Source organism: Lethenteron reissneri, chromosome 60 (genome assembly GCF_015708825.2).
Source record: "Lethenteron reissneri isolate LAM-NWPU_2019-01 chromosome 60, ASM1570882v1, whole genome shotgun sequence".
Lineage (NCBI taxonomy): Eukaryota > Metazoa > Chordata > Hyperoartia > Petromyzontiformes > Petromyzontidae > Lethenteron > Lethenteron reissneri.
In genome coordinates, this window is record NC_083838.1 from 6,678,370 (window position 1) to 6,695,308 (window position 16,939).

Sequence of the window (16,939 nt, forward strand, 5' to 3'; positions counted from 1 at the left end):
CGGGTGGTGGGGGGGGATTGGTGGGGGGATTGGTGGGGGGGATTGGTGGGGGGGGGTCGGGGGGTTGTTGGGGTTGGGGGGTTGAGGGGGTGTTAGTGGGGTTGAGGGGGGGTTGGGGGGTTAGGGAGGGGGATGGTTGGGGGTCGTGGACGGGGTTGGGGAGGGTGGGGTTGGTGGGGGTGGTTAGTGGGGGGGTTAGGAAGGGGCTTGGTGGGGGGGTGGGGGGGTTGGTGTGGGGGTTGGTGGGGGTTGGTGGGGGTGGTTAGTGGGGGATGGGGGAGGGGCTTGGTGGGGGTGGGGTGTAGTTAGTGGTGGATGGGGGAGGGGCTTGGTGTGGGGGATGGGGAGGGGCTTGGTGGGGGGATGGTGGGGAGGGCTTGGTGGGGGGGATGGGTGAGGGGCTTGGTGGGGGGGATGGGGGAGGGCTTGGTGGGGGTGTCGGTGGGGGTGGTTAGTGGGGTTAGGAAGGGGCTTGGTGGGGGGGGTTGGGGGGGGGTAGTTAGTGGGGGATGGGGGAGGGGCTTGGTGGGGGTGGGGGGAATGGTGGGATGGGGGGCTTGGTGGGGGTGTCGGGGGGTGGGGGTGGGGGTTGGTGGGGGTAGTTAGTGGGGATAGGGCGAGGGGCTTGGTGGGGGTGGGGGGTTGGTGGGGTGGTTAGTGGGGGTGTGGGGAGGGGCTTAGTGGGGGTGGGGGAGGGTATTATTTGTGGGGGGGGGGGGGGTAGTTTCTCCAGCCAATCGGCGGCTCCGTCTCTGGCGCCATATCGCGCGACTCAGGCGAGGCGAAGGCTTCTCGCAGGTGACCGCGTTCGCCATCGCTCTGAGGCGGCCACTCTCGCCTCTCAGTTCAAATTCAACCCCTAACCCCCCTTCGTCTCGACTCAACCTACGTGGGTACCTCTCGTTGCTTTGCTTAGGAAGAGAATGATAAGGGGATGTGTGGGTGGTGGTGAGCTTGTGAGGAATCGTTGCAAATCGCGAAGGATGGTGACCGCTCTGAGGCCTTCATCTAGTGAGGGATAGAGGCATGGGTCATTGTTGTTGTTGCTGTTGTTGTTGCTGTTGTTGTTGTTTCTTCATGTTTTGTGTGGCCGATGTCGTCGACTTAGAATCTCGTGTTCATGAGGCCTGGACTGCAGACGTCGTCTCGGTGTTTGCGTGTCGGGCCTTGCGTCGTTGAACGGTCTCTTCATCATCAGAGCTTTCTTTACGCTGACGATGGCTTTCATGTATATAATCATATATAATCATCATGCTGATGACTATTGACGCTATATACTCGTTAGCTTTTATATACTCGTTACGCTGACGATGGCTTTCATGTAACTATCGGCATGATAGCTTATATATAATCATATATAATCATCATGCTGATGACTATATTGACGCTATATATGTACTCGTTACGCTGACGATGGCTTCAATGTAACTATCTGCATGATAGCTTCTATATAATCATATATAATCATCATGCTGATGACTATATTGACGCTATATACTCTTCACGCTGATGATAGCTTCAATATAATAATGAGCATGATGATGGCTTCCATATAATAATCATGCTGATGACTATATTGACGCTATATACTCGTTACGCTGATGATAGCTTCCATATAATCATCATGCTGATGATTATCATGCTGATGATTATATTGACGCTATATACTCGTTAGCTTTTATAAAATCGTTACGCTGACGATGGCTTCAATGTAATCATCGGCATGATAGCTTCTATATAATCATCATGCTGATGATTGTATGGAGCTATATACTCGTTACGCTGATGATAGCTTCAATATAATAATAAGCATGATGATGGCTTCCATATAATCATTATGCTGATGACTATATTGACGCTATATACTCGTTACGCTGATGATAGCTTCAATAAAATCATCAGCATGATGGTTTCAGCATGATGATAGCTTCCATAAAATCATGAGCATGCTGAAGATTATATGGAAGCTATCATCAGCGTAACGAGTACATAGTTTCCATATAATCATCAGCATGATGATTTTATGGAAGCTGTCATCAGCGTGACGAGTATATAAAAGCTATAAACAGACCCTACAACTATAATAGGTTTTTTCCCCTTTTATCTGGCAACAAAACGGCTTTGTTTAGATGTTAAAACACCAAACTGAAACCTTTTACAAGGAATCATGTCTACATTAACCATAATACTTGTGGTCATAATGCACACGAAACAAACTCTGGTAATGTATTGGCATTGTCCTTGAAGTCACGTAGGTAAAAAATAAATAATACAAATATAATTGAAATAATATTAATATTATTATTGACCGAAAAACCTAAGAGTGTGAATCCTTGCAGTCACGAAAGCTTCAAATCTAGAATTGTCCTTGAAAGTGATTGGTCCACACCAGAGACCGCTTTCTTTTGAGCCTCGTCTCAAACGGTGTTAGACCAGTGGACGCCTTCTAAAAGGCCTTTTAAAAAGCCCTTTAAAAAGGCCTTTTAACATCTAAACACCTGTTTTGTTGTCAGATAAAAGGGGAAAAAGCTATGATCATATCTTGAAACTAGCAAAGGAGGTCCCATGATGTAGAGACCCTACAACGTACAATGCCCGAGCCACAAACTCGGTAGGATGATTGATTATCTAAAAGCTATAAACGCTCTGCATTGTGTAGCGATGTATCGATCCGTCGATTAAAATCATGCTGATGATAATATGAAAGATTTTATGAAAGCTATCATCAGCAAAGATAATTATGATCATCAGCATGAAGATTCTCATCATCAGCAATGATGTTATCGCCAGAATGCACAGCATTTACAGATTTTCTATATTCAGTATGATTATCAATGTCTGCATGATGAGTATAATATGAAAGATATGAAAGCTATCATAAGCATGGTGATTGCGTTTTCTTGGTTCTTTCGGTAAAGTCACGTAGAAGGAAAATAATTAAATAATAAAAATAAAACATAAAAATAAAGAAATATTATTTTATTATATTTTATATAATATTTAATATTATATTTTATAATGTTTTAGTTTTATTATTTTATTATTTCCCTTCTACGTGACTTTACTGAAAGAACCAAGAAGATGAATCCCTGCAGTCACGAAAGCTTTAAATCGAAAGATGATAGCGTTCATATAATAATTCTAATGATAATCAGACTAATGATTATGTAAAAGCTGTAAACACTGCGCTGTGTAGCGATGTATCGATCCGTCGATCATCGGCATGATTATCATCAGCATGATTATTTGAAAGATTATAAATATCGTGCAAAATCGACAGTGGTGGCGGTGATGATCAATTTCGTTGATAGCAGAAGCAGTGGCGATCATCGCCCCCCCCCCCCCCCCCAAAACGTACTTCGACATTTTTTTTGGCAGGAATCTACCTGGAGAAGAGAGAAGCTTTCCTTGGGTTTAACCATCGCAATATAAATCGGGAACCTTCGTAGAGGCGCGCACAGATCTCGAAACAAACTTAAGTTGTGTTTGGATGTACGGCCACCGTGTGGGTAGCGGAGGGGAGTACTGTAGAGCAATACCCACTGCGTTGTATGGTACTTCTATTACCGCGCATGTGTTGGGGCAATGTGGTGACAAAAACAATAGCCCGCGGACGTGCAAAGTCGTGGGGGGGAGGGTCCCTCGTAGACAAGTGGACTGTGTAGAGACGACAGTGGTTTTCATGAACAAAGTTGATGTGATTTAACACATTCGTGCGGAGGGAGCTGGTAGAAACGTTGGGTTGCTCGGTCAATGGCCTGCAAGGTCAACGGCGGCGTGGTGTATTCCGCAAATATGCCCGACTGTGAGGGCGGGCACAAGCCGGCGTGAGTAGGTTAAACGTTGAGTTTTATAAGGGCACCACGGGGTGACCAGCCCCTCCCCACCCAGCTCCATTCCTCCCACCCCCCACCCAGCCCTACCCTCCCCACCCAGCCCCTCCCCACCCTCCCCACCCTCCCCACCCAGCCCCTCCCCTCTCCACCCTCCCCACCTAGCCCCTCCCACCCTCCCCACCCAGCCCCTCCCTGCAACCAGGAAGTTCCTACCAGTATAGCACCGTTGGAGCTGTACGAAGACCCTTGTTGCAAAAGGCGTTGGGGGAGGAATGGCCATCGGCTTTGAGTTCTGATTTGGCCCTCGACTTTGACGCAGAGAGAATCCGCATCGAAGTATCGACACGCCGGAGAAAGTTCGATTTTCCCCCTAGGCTGCATACATTCAGAAGCTGATAGCCACCAATTTCCACAGCGGTGCTTGCAAGCATCAAGGCTGTACAGTTATATACATCATGAAGCCTCCTTTGCCAGTAGCAAAATATAATAATAGGTTTTTAACCCTTTTTTCTGGCAACAAAACTGAAACCTTTTTTTTACAAGGAATCATGTTTGCATTAACCACAATACCTGCAGTCAGAATGCAAACAAAACACACACTCTGATAATGTATGCATTGTCCTTGAATGCTTACCCCAAGCCCTCATTACTCTGATAGTGTGTCTTTGAGTTGTGCGCCTTTTTGCGTCTTCTGGTCGAACACCATTTGAGACTAGGCTCTAAGGAAAGCTGTCTCTGGTGTGGACCAATCAATTTCAAGGACAATGCATACATTATCAGAGTGTGTTTTTTGTTTGCATTATGACTGCAGGTATTGTGGATAATGCAAACACGATTCCTTGTAAATAAAGGTTTCAGTTTTATTGCCAGAAAAAAGGGTAAAAAAATCTATGAATATGCTGTACAGTTATTTTCAGCACGTTTGGATCCAGGCCTTTGTACGCCGTGTCCATCCTGGGGGGTTATTTGATAATACAGGCAGCCAGCTCCCCCCCGGCTTACGAACGCACGACTTGCAAATATTCGCACTGACGAACGAGTTTAGCACGAGGTGTTTTATTTTTTTTAACCATCCGATTTGCGAGCCCACTGTTTACAGCGTCACATGCAAATGTGTACAGAATTTCTTCTTACGCGTTTAACAATGCTTCCCTTTGTCGAACGGTTAAACACTGACTGGATGTACATTTAAATACTGTACATGGTTGTGTTCCGACTTGCGTTCGACTTACGAACTGGCCCCAGGAACTGAACACGTAGGGGCCTTGCCCGTACTGTATTGACCTTGCTGTCACTGGTTTGATTTGACAAGAAGGAAGTGAACGTCCGCTTGTGATAAAAGAAAACAACTCACCAAGCGATGTTAACCGTGGCTGGGAATCGAACGGAGGTGGCCTTTTCGTCGGAACAAACTTCGCCTTCGCTCGCTAGTTCACGCTGCTCACTCAAGACTCACTTGTTTTTCCCTAGCTCACTCGACGACCCCTTAGTCTGCCCCTCGTAACCTCCACCGTTACCGTTCCCTCTTCATATTGTCATTGCGTGGCTTTCACTCGTTAACCCCATTCATTAAATCCGTTCATCATCATTTACTGTCATCAATTTTGCTTTCACCGAATTGACGCATCGACACAGATTTGCACTCATCGCGCTTCCTCTCATCTATTTCATCTCATCTTCACCATTGCATTCGTACGTTGTACTGTTGTGAATTCTTTGTAAAGCGCCTTGGTTAAGGCGCTTTATAAATTCCCTTTAAGATAAGTTAATTATCACGGTGCAGTGTGCTAGCCACCAATCCGCACAAAGCTCATTAACACAAACGTTCACGAATTCAAACCGAGCGGCGGCCGCTTGGGTGATCGCGGACACGCTGCACGATATCACCGACTGACTTCCCTGACCCTCTGCTACAGCGACACCACAGCAACGAACCATGGCGGCGCCGTCGGAAGAGGAGCTGCCACCTGCGGTGGACGTGGACCCGCGCGGAGACTTTACGGGCTGGCTGGGCGCGCAGGGCGTCAAGCCTGGTCTGGCGCGCACCCTCGCCACGGACCTGGGCATCGCCGACTACGACTGCCTGCTGGCGTGCACCGAGGACGCGGAAGTGCGCTCCGAGCTACTCGCCGTCGCCAAGGAGCGGCTGCCCTTCGCGCACTACGCCATCTTCCGCCGCGTCGTCAACGGAGTGCCACCACGGCGCCAACCGCACCCGGCCGCGAGGGTACGGAGCGACGGTAGAGTCGTCGGTGTGATGGCGAGCCCCCCCCCCCCGCCCCCCCCCCCCCCCCCCCCGTGCATAGCTTGTGGGGAGCCGCGCTGGCTAGCGGACGTTGACTTTCTCGCCTGGTATACAGGAGGTCGTGGGTTTAATCCCGACACTGACGCCTGCTGCGTATTTGCAGTTTGCATGTCTCTCTCTCTCTCCCTGTGGTCATGTAGATTTTTCTCCGGATCCTCTGGTTTTTCCCTCTATATTTAGAATCAACTTGTGTTTAGAGAATTTGGCGGCTGCTGTACATTTCCACATGGTAAGCCACTTCGTTATCATTTGTGATAACCAGGTCACTTCTGAAAAAAACCCAATGGGCCTTACCTGGTAAAATAAAAAAAAGTTGAGTTTTTAGTTTTATAACTCTGTAATGTTGTAGTTTTTTGTACTTTTCCTGTTGTTTTTTTACTCCTTGCATTTATGCATTTTGACCTTTTTTCGCACCGCACGTAGCCGACCGTGCTCATCAGATGTGCGAATCCCTGCGCTATTGGCATCATGTCGTGAGACGAAATTCTCCGCTCCGATCCCTCGCAGAGCAGTGCAGCTGCTCGTGTTCATGACGTTTAGCAGTCGGTACCCTCCTTGTAAGATATTCATGTACATATTCATGCATACACACGGCAAAGACACGATTGTTGTGTTCGCGATGTTAAGGTTAATCTGAAAAATTTGAATCTGGCCGCAATAGGACATTTTGGATTACTAGAAAAACAAATTTTCGATTGGAATATTAAATCACGAGAGGTGACGTCACTACCACGGCATCGCGTCTGCGCTTATCCTGTCCAGCGGTGTCGCATGGCATCGTCTAACCTGGCTTTCATTCTAGATTTGAAGCTTTCGTGACTGCAAGGATTCATATTCTTAGGTTTTTTTTCCGGTAAAGTCACGTAAGTAAAAAATTTAAATTAATAAAAGTAAAATAAAGTAATAATCACGACGTCTCGGAGGAAACACAAGCTTCCGTCTTCAGGTGGAACCGTCACAGCCACGACAGCTGTATCAAGTAAATGAGAGATTGCAGGAGCTACTTACTTTATACAGCTGTCGTGGCTGTGACGGTTCCACCTGAAGACGGAAGCTTGTGTTGCCTCCGAAACGTGATTTTTATTTTTATTTTACTTTTATAAATTTTAATGTTTTACCTACGTGACTTTACCGAAAAAAACCTAAGAATATGACCTAGCTTTCGTTGGACTTCATTGAATTACTTGTAAATGATCCAAATATAATGCTCGTCCCTAACTCACGCATGCGCTGGTTTGTTCCACATCTGGCGTGTCAGCATACTCGCAGATCGCCCAGAGCACGACAGGTGAAAGCAATCCTGTGTACGCACGTTGAACTTCTTTCGCACCGTACGTTAGCCAACTGCGCTCGGCGGAGGTGCGGGGGAAGGACAACAAAACAAACACACAAATCAAACCCGAGCTGCACAAGTGCGGGGGAGGGGTGAGCGTGCACGTCTGCTGCTGCTGCTGCGTCTTGCAGGGCGCTAGCGCGACGAGCGAGGCGGATATCCGACGCACGCTGGGCACGGTGCAGCAGCTGACGGAGCTGGTTCTGTCCGTGCAGAGGCTCACCTCCCCCGAGGCCTTCCTCAACTCGCTGAGCGCCAGCACGCACGGCCGCGCCAGCAGCAAGCGCAAGGCCGGCTCCAGCACAGGCACGGCGACCGTGATGATGCGGCGGCGGTGCGCGCAACAGTTGGCAGCTCGCGCCTCCCGTTATCCTGTGTCAGGTAACACGCCGCTGGTGGATTTCGCCGAGTAACTGGAATGCGGCGGCAGCGGCTTCTTCTTTTTCGTCGTCGTCGATGAGGGAATTTCTCTCCGCCAGACGGGCGCGTCAAGTTCGTTGTCGCTTAATGTCTCGCGGCGGCGGCGGCGGCGAGATGTTAACTCCCTCGCCCTGGTACGCAGGAGGTCATGGGTGCGGACCACAGACCCTGACGCCTGTTTTATAATTGGACGTTGCGTGGCTCTTCTCTCTCTCCGTGCTCGGGTTAATTTTTCTCCGGGTCCTCCGGTTTTTCCTCCACGTTTAGAATCAAGATCACGCGTTGAGAGTATTTGGCTGCTATAAATGTCCACGTGATGTGAGCCACTTGAGGTATTATTTGTGATAGCCAAGTCGTTTCTGACAAAGAGCTACGTGGCTCAGCGGGCCTTACCTGGTAAAATAAATATAGTTAATATTTTATCGTGAGGTGTGTAATGATTCAGTGATCTCCTTTCACTCCAATCCCACCAGCAATCTGATAAATTGGTACGAATCAAGCTTATGACATGTTCATTTGCATTGATTTTTTTATTGGAAAGTTAAAAAGTTTGGTTTTACAGCGTCTTGCATTTAGTCGCTGTATAAAAGCGAATTGTACGGCGATCATTCATTGATTTGGCATATTATCTTCACATCGTTCGATTAAATAACAAGTCTATTCTCACACGTGCGGTTCCACCCGTGCATTGTGACCAAAACCCTGGCGAGTTTTAGTCGATTGACGGCGTTGCTCTCCACACCTAGTCTCGCACTCTGCCTATGCATTCCAGCCACGGGCCTAAGCCACCTTCGCGTGTTACACGAGACTGGAAAACTTGATCATCTCCATCTCGGCGGCAGAGTGGCGCAGTAATTTCCACTCGTGCCTCGTAGCAAATAGGCCCTGGGTTTTATTCCCGACTTGTGGTTTTCTACCTCTGGATGATATTTGTTCGCGAAAGCCTACGTGTTTAACTGATTTCCTACCGTATCTACAAAAATAATCGCGCGTAAAAAGTTACCAGTATTGCCCATACGTCACAATTCTTAAACATTGGCTACAAATTACTCAAATGGAATTTGCATGTAGAAACATTGCCCCCGACGGCCTAAAACGTGGCAGAACCCTCCTGAAAGCGAGTTGAGACTCGGTGAGCATTTCCTGGGTTGACGAGAGGAAAGATGATCTGGAGCCAACTGCTGCTGCACACACACAACATCAAACAAGGACGTCAATATATCTTATTCTCTGGATGATGAGATGCACTTAATTCGCTCTAATTGAATGCCAACATGTTTAATTCTGAGGGTTGGAATATAACCAAATTAAGTACATCACCAAATTGAATTTTATAGGTTTTGTGTGCAGCAGAGGTCGCAACCGGGTACCCGATACCCGTAGCCTACCTGGCTTACCCGTACCTGGCCGGGTACGGGGGTACGGGTACCCGTTTGCGACCCTGGTGCGGCCTGGTACACGTACAGGTAGACCGTGAGTCACTCATTTCCCAACGTCTTGTCTCTTCTCACAATTCAAGTTCCTAGAATCAATCCACCCGCGCCTGCAACATGGCTTCATCCCAGAGGTCGCAATCGGGTACCCGATACCCGTACCCTACCCGATACCCGGCCAGGTACGGGTAGCCGGGTATCGGGTAGGGTACGGGTACCCGTTTGCGACCCTGGTGCGGCCGGGTACGGGTAAGGAATCAAAACCCGTTTGCGACCTCTGGTGTGCAGTCATTGGTGATCGGGCTCAGACCACTAAGTGATTGCACTTGACAACCTGGTTTAATCGCAGCTCATTTTACGCGAATCTATGGCTCTCTGTGACTCTATGGCTCTCCGTGTAGAGCTATCCGAGTAGTGGACAACCAGACTGAGACCCACTCGCGAGAGCCTGCTTACATAACGGTTGGGCGCCCGAAACCGGGATTCGAACTCGGGAAAACTCGGCGGTGCCGGCTTCGCGCTCAGGCACCCGCCAATGCCGTCGCGGTCCCGTGCCGGTCACCGCGCGCCACGGCAACGTTTTTTTGCCGTTTGTTCGACTCGGGCCCTAACGCTGTCGGCGCTCGCCCCCCCCCCCCCGCTGCTCCGCCTCGCCTGACAGGCGGCGCGAGCGAGCGCTACGAGGACGAGGAGCTGCCCTCGGTCGTCATCAACCACCAGGGCATCGCCGTGTACGAGCGCGGCGGCGGCGACGCCGGCACCGGCGCCGGCGGCGGCCACGGAGCCGGAGCCGGAGCCGGCGCCGGCGGCCAGGTCAACCACGAGGACGGCGAGGACGACGAGAACGAGGAGGAGGAGGACGAGGAGGAGGAGGAAGACGAGGAGGAGGAGGAGGAAGACGACGACATTGCCAACCGCGCCGCCTACGACGCGTACCCGCAGCAGCCGCCGCTCGCCCCCCTGGAGAACACCAACGGGCAGGAGCAGTTGGCGCACAAGCGGCGCAAGCACTGAGCTCTGTCGTCGCGTGCCGACGCTGTCACCCGCCGCCGCCGGTCTCGTCGGTCCCGTACGGTCGCGCTATCTCAGGGTTCCACCTTAAACTCCCCACCCGCCCCCCACTCGCACCCACCCACCCACCCCCACCTGGCCTCTGCCACGTGTTTGTTGGCCGGGTCGTGCCGCGTGTTGTTGTCCAGCAGGATGTCCGGAACCGAAGTTCCCGAAGAAAGATCTCCCTCTCCCCCCCCGCCTCTCCCCCCTCCCCTGGCCACGGGAAAGGCGGAATGTGGGAGGGGCACCGTGCCCAACGACCAATGCGCGGCACCATCCGGAAGAACGCTTCGGAGCGAGAGAGGTCACGTGACGGCACGCACGCTAATCCCCCCGTGGCGGCAGCCGTGTTGAATTTCCGTCGGCGTGCAGACGTCTGGGCCACGGCGTGCCACGGGTGGAGGTGGACGCGCTTTTCATCTCCGCTCCTTGACACCCCACCCCACCCCACCGAGCCCACGTTTGCCATTTTTTTGTATCTCTTTCACTTCACCCACCCATCCCCGTGCGTGCGTGTGTGTGTGCGCGCACCATTCACCGGATTGATTTTACCACTGCGGGAGGGGGTGAGCGGGGGGTGGTGGAGGACTGGAGTTGAGGGGGGGGGGCGGTTTTTAAGGCAGTCGGTCGTCGGCCGGCGGATTTACCGGAAAATTCGATTATTGTCGTGCGGCCGTTTGTACGAGGCGGTGGCGTCGAGCGATGGGGAGTTCATGTCCTGCCGAATAAAATCCGGGGTTTTGTGGAATTTAGTGTGATGGTGAGAAACGATTGGTCTATGGCAGGCGTGCGGGAAAGTTGCACGGCGTAGCGCGCGGGGCTGTGTGTCCGGCTTGTGGCTGTTTTACCCGCACCTCCCGATTTTCCCTTCCTCCCCCCACCCCCGCACCCCCCCGATTAGCACGCTTTGGCCACGTACGGTGCGTCGGGCCCACCGCTTGGAAACGGCCCGCAGACGACATCCGCCACCGAAGGCCGCCTTGCACTCGGTGGCCTTGGAGCGCAGAATAGTTGTGACCCGGTTGCTACTGACGTTAGCGCCACGCTCTTGTAAGCCGATTGGAAGTCGCCATTCCCACAGTCGTCCACCAGGGCCACCCCCCGCCCTCCCCCCAAAATCACATTCACAGCTTTTGGGCACAATAAAAAACTAAAACAATTCTTCGCGAATATGAAACGGCGGTGAAACTGTCTTCTGCCGGTGACGACTTGCCAGCGATCGCCCTTGAGCAGCCCTGGTTCGCATCGCGGCTTGACGGGTCCGGCACGGCGTCGCCCAGGTTCTCACTCGCGAGGAGTCCGGCGTTGAGGGAGTGGGTGAGCATGCTTTGACTCTCCAACCCCCCCTACCCCCTCCACCGCACCCCCTCGCCCCCCCCCACCCCCTTCACCGCACCCCCTCGCCCCCCACCGCTCCACCGGACTGCTCCCGCTTCCAACCCATCGTGCGTGCGCAAGTCGATTTGGCCGGATGACGTCGCTGTTAACGTCATTTGGGATATTTTTTTTCTACGCTTTATAATTGCCGGGGGGGGGGGGTGGGGGGGGTGCTTGGATAGGAATAAAACTTTGCTCATGAATTCTCCCGTGACCGCTGCCTGCTGGCCTGTGTATCCGCAAGTTGCTTTCGAAGACGAGGCGTATGTGTAGGAAAGCGTTGTATTAGCCACGCGTTTGTGCATGCTCTTCGCCCGACTGGTTTTTAAAATTAACGTGATCCGCTCTGAAGTCGGGGGGGGGGGGGGGGGGGCGGTCTTGTCATGAACAAAAAAAGTGTGTCGTTATTTACCAAGCAAAGCCTTCCCGGGTCTCGAGACGCATTCTTTTGGGGTCCCGCTGCATCGGGTTGCTTTGGCAAATCCTGCTAAACGAGCGAGTGACTGCACGCTGTCCATACACAGCCGGGCAGGGAGAGGCGAGCAGAGGGGGGAGTGGTAGGGGAGGGGGGCGGTTGACTCAACATCCCATCCCATCCCATGGAAGCTTTTGGCGCCGTTCTTTTAGGCCGCAGGGGTGAGGGGTGGGGGGCGACACTGCGTGGAGCTGCCGCTGTTACTGCCGCGTGCAGCTAATTGCTGCTCGCCCCACCCAACCCAAACGTGTCGCTCCCAGCGAGTTGCGAGCTTCTCCAGAGCGGCTCCTTTAACAAAACCCTCCCCCCACAAACGCCCCTCGGCAAATGCCGTGGCGCTCGCCAGAGTCGCCCAGTGATGCAAGTCCTCGTGCCAGCGAGCGGGTCCAGCTGAGACCGGGGTGGGTCGGCTCCACCGTTACGATTGCAGCAGCAGCATCGCCTGCTCAAACCGCAAATGTATCCTCGCCACGACCAATCGCGTTGCAATTACGTTACGAAGCCACCGTCGGTCACGATCGCGCGATTTCGTTAGCAATTGGGCACCCACCAGAGGTCGTAACCGAGTACCCGATACCCGTACCCTACCCGAGTACGGGTAGCCGTTTGCGACCCTGGTGCGGCCGGGTACGGGTGAGGAATCAAAACCCGTTTGCGACCTCTGGCACCCTCCCCCCCCCCGGTATAAGTTCCCACGTTCCTCTGTGTTTGTGTCACCCAGGTTGGAGTTCCCCGCGGCATGTCGGCTCGCGTGTTTGGGACGATGCGTTGTGGTTTCACAGCCTTTTGTTCGGCGCGTTGGGGAGACGGTGCCGCCGGTCCGAACCGATTTGCGTCCAAGAAACGGGAAAGGGTCAAACGGAGTGAGGTCCGGTATGGGCGGCGGCGGCTCCCAAGACGTCTTGGCCTCAGCCCACACCTCGCTTTGTCGTCGTCGTCAATTTATTACGCTTGGCAATATTTGCATCGGGTCACTAAACCGTAAAAGGTTACAACTCTCAACAACAACAATAATAACACTGGTCAACACACTTTTTTCTGGCATAAGGTATTCCAACGGGTTTAAGGTAATTTTGGGGTGCTGATTCCAAATCTGGAATCAGTTTTTGTCTATCACATCAGGTTTTTGAGATATCAATTATTGCATCTTCAATAAAAACTGCAGAAGAAATATATTAAGTAAATGTGGATATCTGCATAAAATTATATTATAAACCCACTATCCTAAAAACACAGCACCATATTTTAACACTAAAGCAGTCACTGACTCGCAACAACTTGCAATCATAAGTGACAGAGTTAATTTCGGGTAAAATCAATGAAAATGGGGTATGCCGATAGCATAAAAATGAGATGTGATAGAGCAAATCTGAGATCAGATTTGGAATCGGCACCCTGAAATTAGTCTAAAACAGCTGCAAAAGTCCAGGCCAGAAAAAAAAGTTTTTTTGTGTTGACCAGTGTTATCAACAGCCCCTTGTCATACTCTTTGGGTCTTTCGGTTAAGCCACGTGGGTAGAAAAGTAATAGATGGCGACGTTTTGAACGCAACGCAAGCGTCCGTCATCAGGCGAAAAATGGTGAGAAAGCTGCTACAAGCAAGAGGTTCATCTTCTTGGTTCTTTCGGTAAAGTCACGTAGAAGGGAAATAATAAAATAAAAATAAAACAAAGAACCAAGAAGATGAATCTCTGCAGTCACGAAAGCTTTAAATCGGAAAAAAGCAAGAGGTTGTATAAGTAAATGTAAGGCTAGCAAACAGAAGGCTCGCAAGCGTCAGCTCATCCGAGGGGGGGATGGGATGGGAGAGGCTGCCATACCGAGCGAGGGGGTGGGGATGCCGCCGATCCCTCTGTAAATTGTATCCCCATCCGCTCGCTCGCTATGGCAGACCCTCCCATCCCTCTCCCCCCTCGGATTAGCTGACGCTTGCTAGCCTTCTGTTTGCTAGCCTTACAGTTACTTACATAACCCCTTGCTTGCAGCAGCTTTCTCACCGTTTTTCGTCTGATGACGGACGCTTGCGTTGCGCCCGAAACGTCGCGATCCATTATTTTTCTACCCACGTGGCTTAACCGACAGACCCAAAGAGTATGGATTCCTGCAGTCACGAAAGCTTCAAATCCAGATAGGCCCTTGTCAATTCGCTGCCGGATAAAGCGTCTCCCCGCGTGAGTCGCCCATGGAAGGTTTGTTTGACCAGACTTCGCCGGTGAGTTTTAAACGAAAATGGGTGTACGAATATTCTTACAGTTCACGCACCGATTGTTGTTGTTTATTGCTGTTGTACGCTAGAGGCGGTGTTTGCATTGTTGCCTCTCGCGTGGGAAATGTCCTCGCGAGATCTGAGTCGGGGGGGGGGGGGGCATCTGTCCGCTTGTCGGTTACTACCAGAGGTGCATCGCTTTCGTGGTTCCAAAGTCATTGGGGTGGCCAGCAACAGTAAATTTGGGCTCCATAATCGAGGTTTTATTTGCATTATATCGCGTAAATATAAATGTGTCGTTAAACCCGCCACCGCCCGACACGGCCAATTAGTAAGGTTTGTCACGTAAACAGAACGTGGCCAATTCGTCACTAGTACAGCACACAGCTTGTGTGTTGGAGAGTAAACCCACTGCAACATTTGCAATCCGAGTACCGAGACCTTTTTGCCAGTAATCACAACTAACTACACCATTGGAACCTCATTTGCCAGAAGAAAAAATATGATAATTTTTTACCCTTTTATCTGGCAACAAAACTGACACCTTTTTTTACAAGGAGTCATGTTTGCATAGACCACAATACCTGCAATCGTAATGCAAACAAAAAACACAACTCTGATAATGTATGCACTGTCCTTGAAGTTGATTGGTCCACACCCGAGACAGTTTTCCTTAGAGCCTAGTCTCGAATGGTGTTGGACCAGATGACGCCAAAAGGCGCATAACTCAAAGGCAATGCACCATCAGAGTATGAGAGCTCGGGGTAAGCATTTACACCATTGGAACCTCATTTGCCAGAAGAAAAAAATATGCTAATTGGTTTTAAAAAAAAAGGTGTCAGTTTTGTTGCCAGATAAAAGGGTAAAAAAACAATTACAACTAACTAACCACAACTAACTAATCACAACTAACTTAACAGCACATCCGTGGTGACCGTCAAGAAGTGAGCGGGGCTGCCGAGATTAGCGGTCGCGAGCAAGTCGGCACGGCCGAGGTTTCGCTTCGCCTATACGCGGGTGCCCGTTCCAGCTCCGGTCCACGTCCGCTGGGCCCGCGGACCGAGAATCGGCATGGGTACGTGGAGCGCGCGCGGTCGGGGCATTGCACCGGCGGGGAGGGGGGGTCATCGTGGTTTTTGTGTACGCGATCGGCTGCTTTGTTATGGGAACCTCATTTGCCAGTAAAAATATGATAATTGGTTTTTTACCCTTCTATCTGGCAACAAAACTGACACCTTTTTACAAGGAGTCATGTTTGCATACCCATGTGAGACTAGGCTCTAAGGAAAGCTGTCTCGGGTGTGGACCAATCAACTTCAAGGACAGTGCATACATTATCAGAGTTATGTCTTTTGTTTGCATTATGACTGCAGGTATTGCGGTCTATGCAAACATGACTCCTTGTAAAAAGGTGTCAGTTTTTTTGCCAGATAGAAGGGTAAAAAAACAATTATCGGCTGCTTTGTGTTTTAGCCGTCGCGCTCCTATTGTGCCGGGCGCGTCTTGTGTAGCGCCGGTTTATTTTTTATTCATTTTTTTGTGGGGGGGGGGGGGGGGCGTTGCACCGTTCGCCAGATGTTCGCATGGTCTCCCGATATGGGCCCATCGGATTGCGTGAATTGAGAGCCGGTTATTGTCGCGCGTCGGGGTGCCCGTCGTCTGCTGAACCTACGGCCGATGCCGTCGGGACGATCTCCGGCAACCTAAAGCCGGATGTCGAAGGGCCTGGGGTCGCGCTCGGGATAATTAGGAGGGGGTGCTACGTCGTCGTGGGCATTGCAGCCAAATTATTTGTTGTTGTACTGCACCTCCGTTCGCCCGCATCTACGTCGGCTTTGCATTTGACGAGCCCGCGGTTGACAGGGCTGCGCTTGTGCCCGTGTCCACGCGCTGTGATGGCATTGAGGTGGCGTGTGGAGTCCCTTTGGTCGCAGCGACGCCATGGACGTGTGTTGAACTTCTTTCGCGCCGCCGTACGTAGCCAGCCGCGCTAATCGGAGATTACGGGGGAAGGACAACAAACTGGACACGCAAAGCTCTGTGTTTTTCAGTCTGGATGTACAAGTGCATAGCCTCCATTGGCTTCCTAATATCGGAAGGAAGAGCGTTCCAGACGGCCGCCTCATCATCATCACCACCATCAACGTCACACCCCCCACTTCCAAACCATGCAGGTGCCTCCTCAACATCGCCACCATCACCACCACCACCATCATGTGCGTATGCTTAACTTATTTCGCACCGTACGGAGTCAACCATGCTCATCGGAGGTTGCGTGCGAAGGTCAACAAACTGGACACGCAAAGCTCCGTGTTTTTCAATCTGGACGTAGTCTCCACTGGCTTCATAATATCGGAAGGAAGGGCGTTCCAGACGGCCGCATCATCAACATAACTAACACCATCACCACCACCATTTACCTCCACATTCCCATGAAGGTACCACCTCAGCATCACCACCACCACCACTATGTAAGTTGAACATCTGTCGGACTGAACGTA

The 16,939-nt window shown here is 51.1% G+C and overlaps 1 protein-coding gene across 7 annotated transcripts; it reads left to right on the forward strand.

Moving 5' to 3' along the window:
- Positions 1-705: 705 nt before the first annotated feature.
- On the forward strand, positions 706-10,941 carry LOC133357978 (myelin transcription factor 1-like). 7 transcript variants are annotated; one of them, XM_061576224.1, is made up of 5 exons: positions 706-798; positions 5,753-6,063; positions 7,606-7,855; positions 9,989-10,079; positions 10,128-10,941. In XM_061576224.1, the coding sequence occupies exons 2-5, from the start codon at positions 5,773-5,775 to the stop codon at positions 10,339-10,341; spliced, it is 846 nt and encodes a 281-aa protein (XP_061432208.1). In that variant the 5' UTR covers positions 706-798; positions 5,753-5,772; the 3' UTR covers positions 10,342-10,941. The 7 variants fall into 7 exon arrangements, with proteins under 7 accessions (XP_061432208.1, XP_061432211.1, XP_061432205.1 ...); XM_061576227.1 differs by having other exon boundaries at positions 7,606-7,780; XM_061576221.1 differs by having other exon boundaries at positions 9,989-10,941.
- Positions 10,942-16,939: the final 5,998 nt, after the last annotated feature.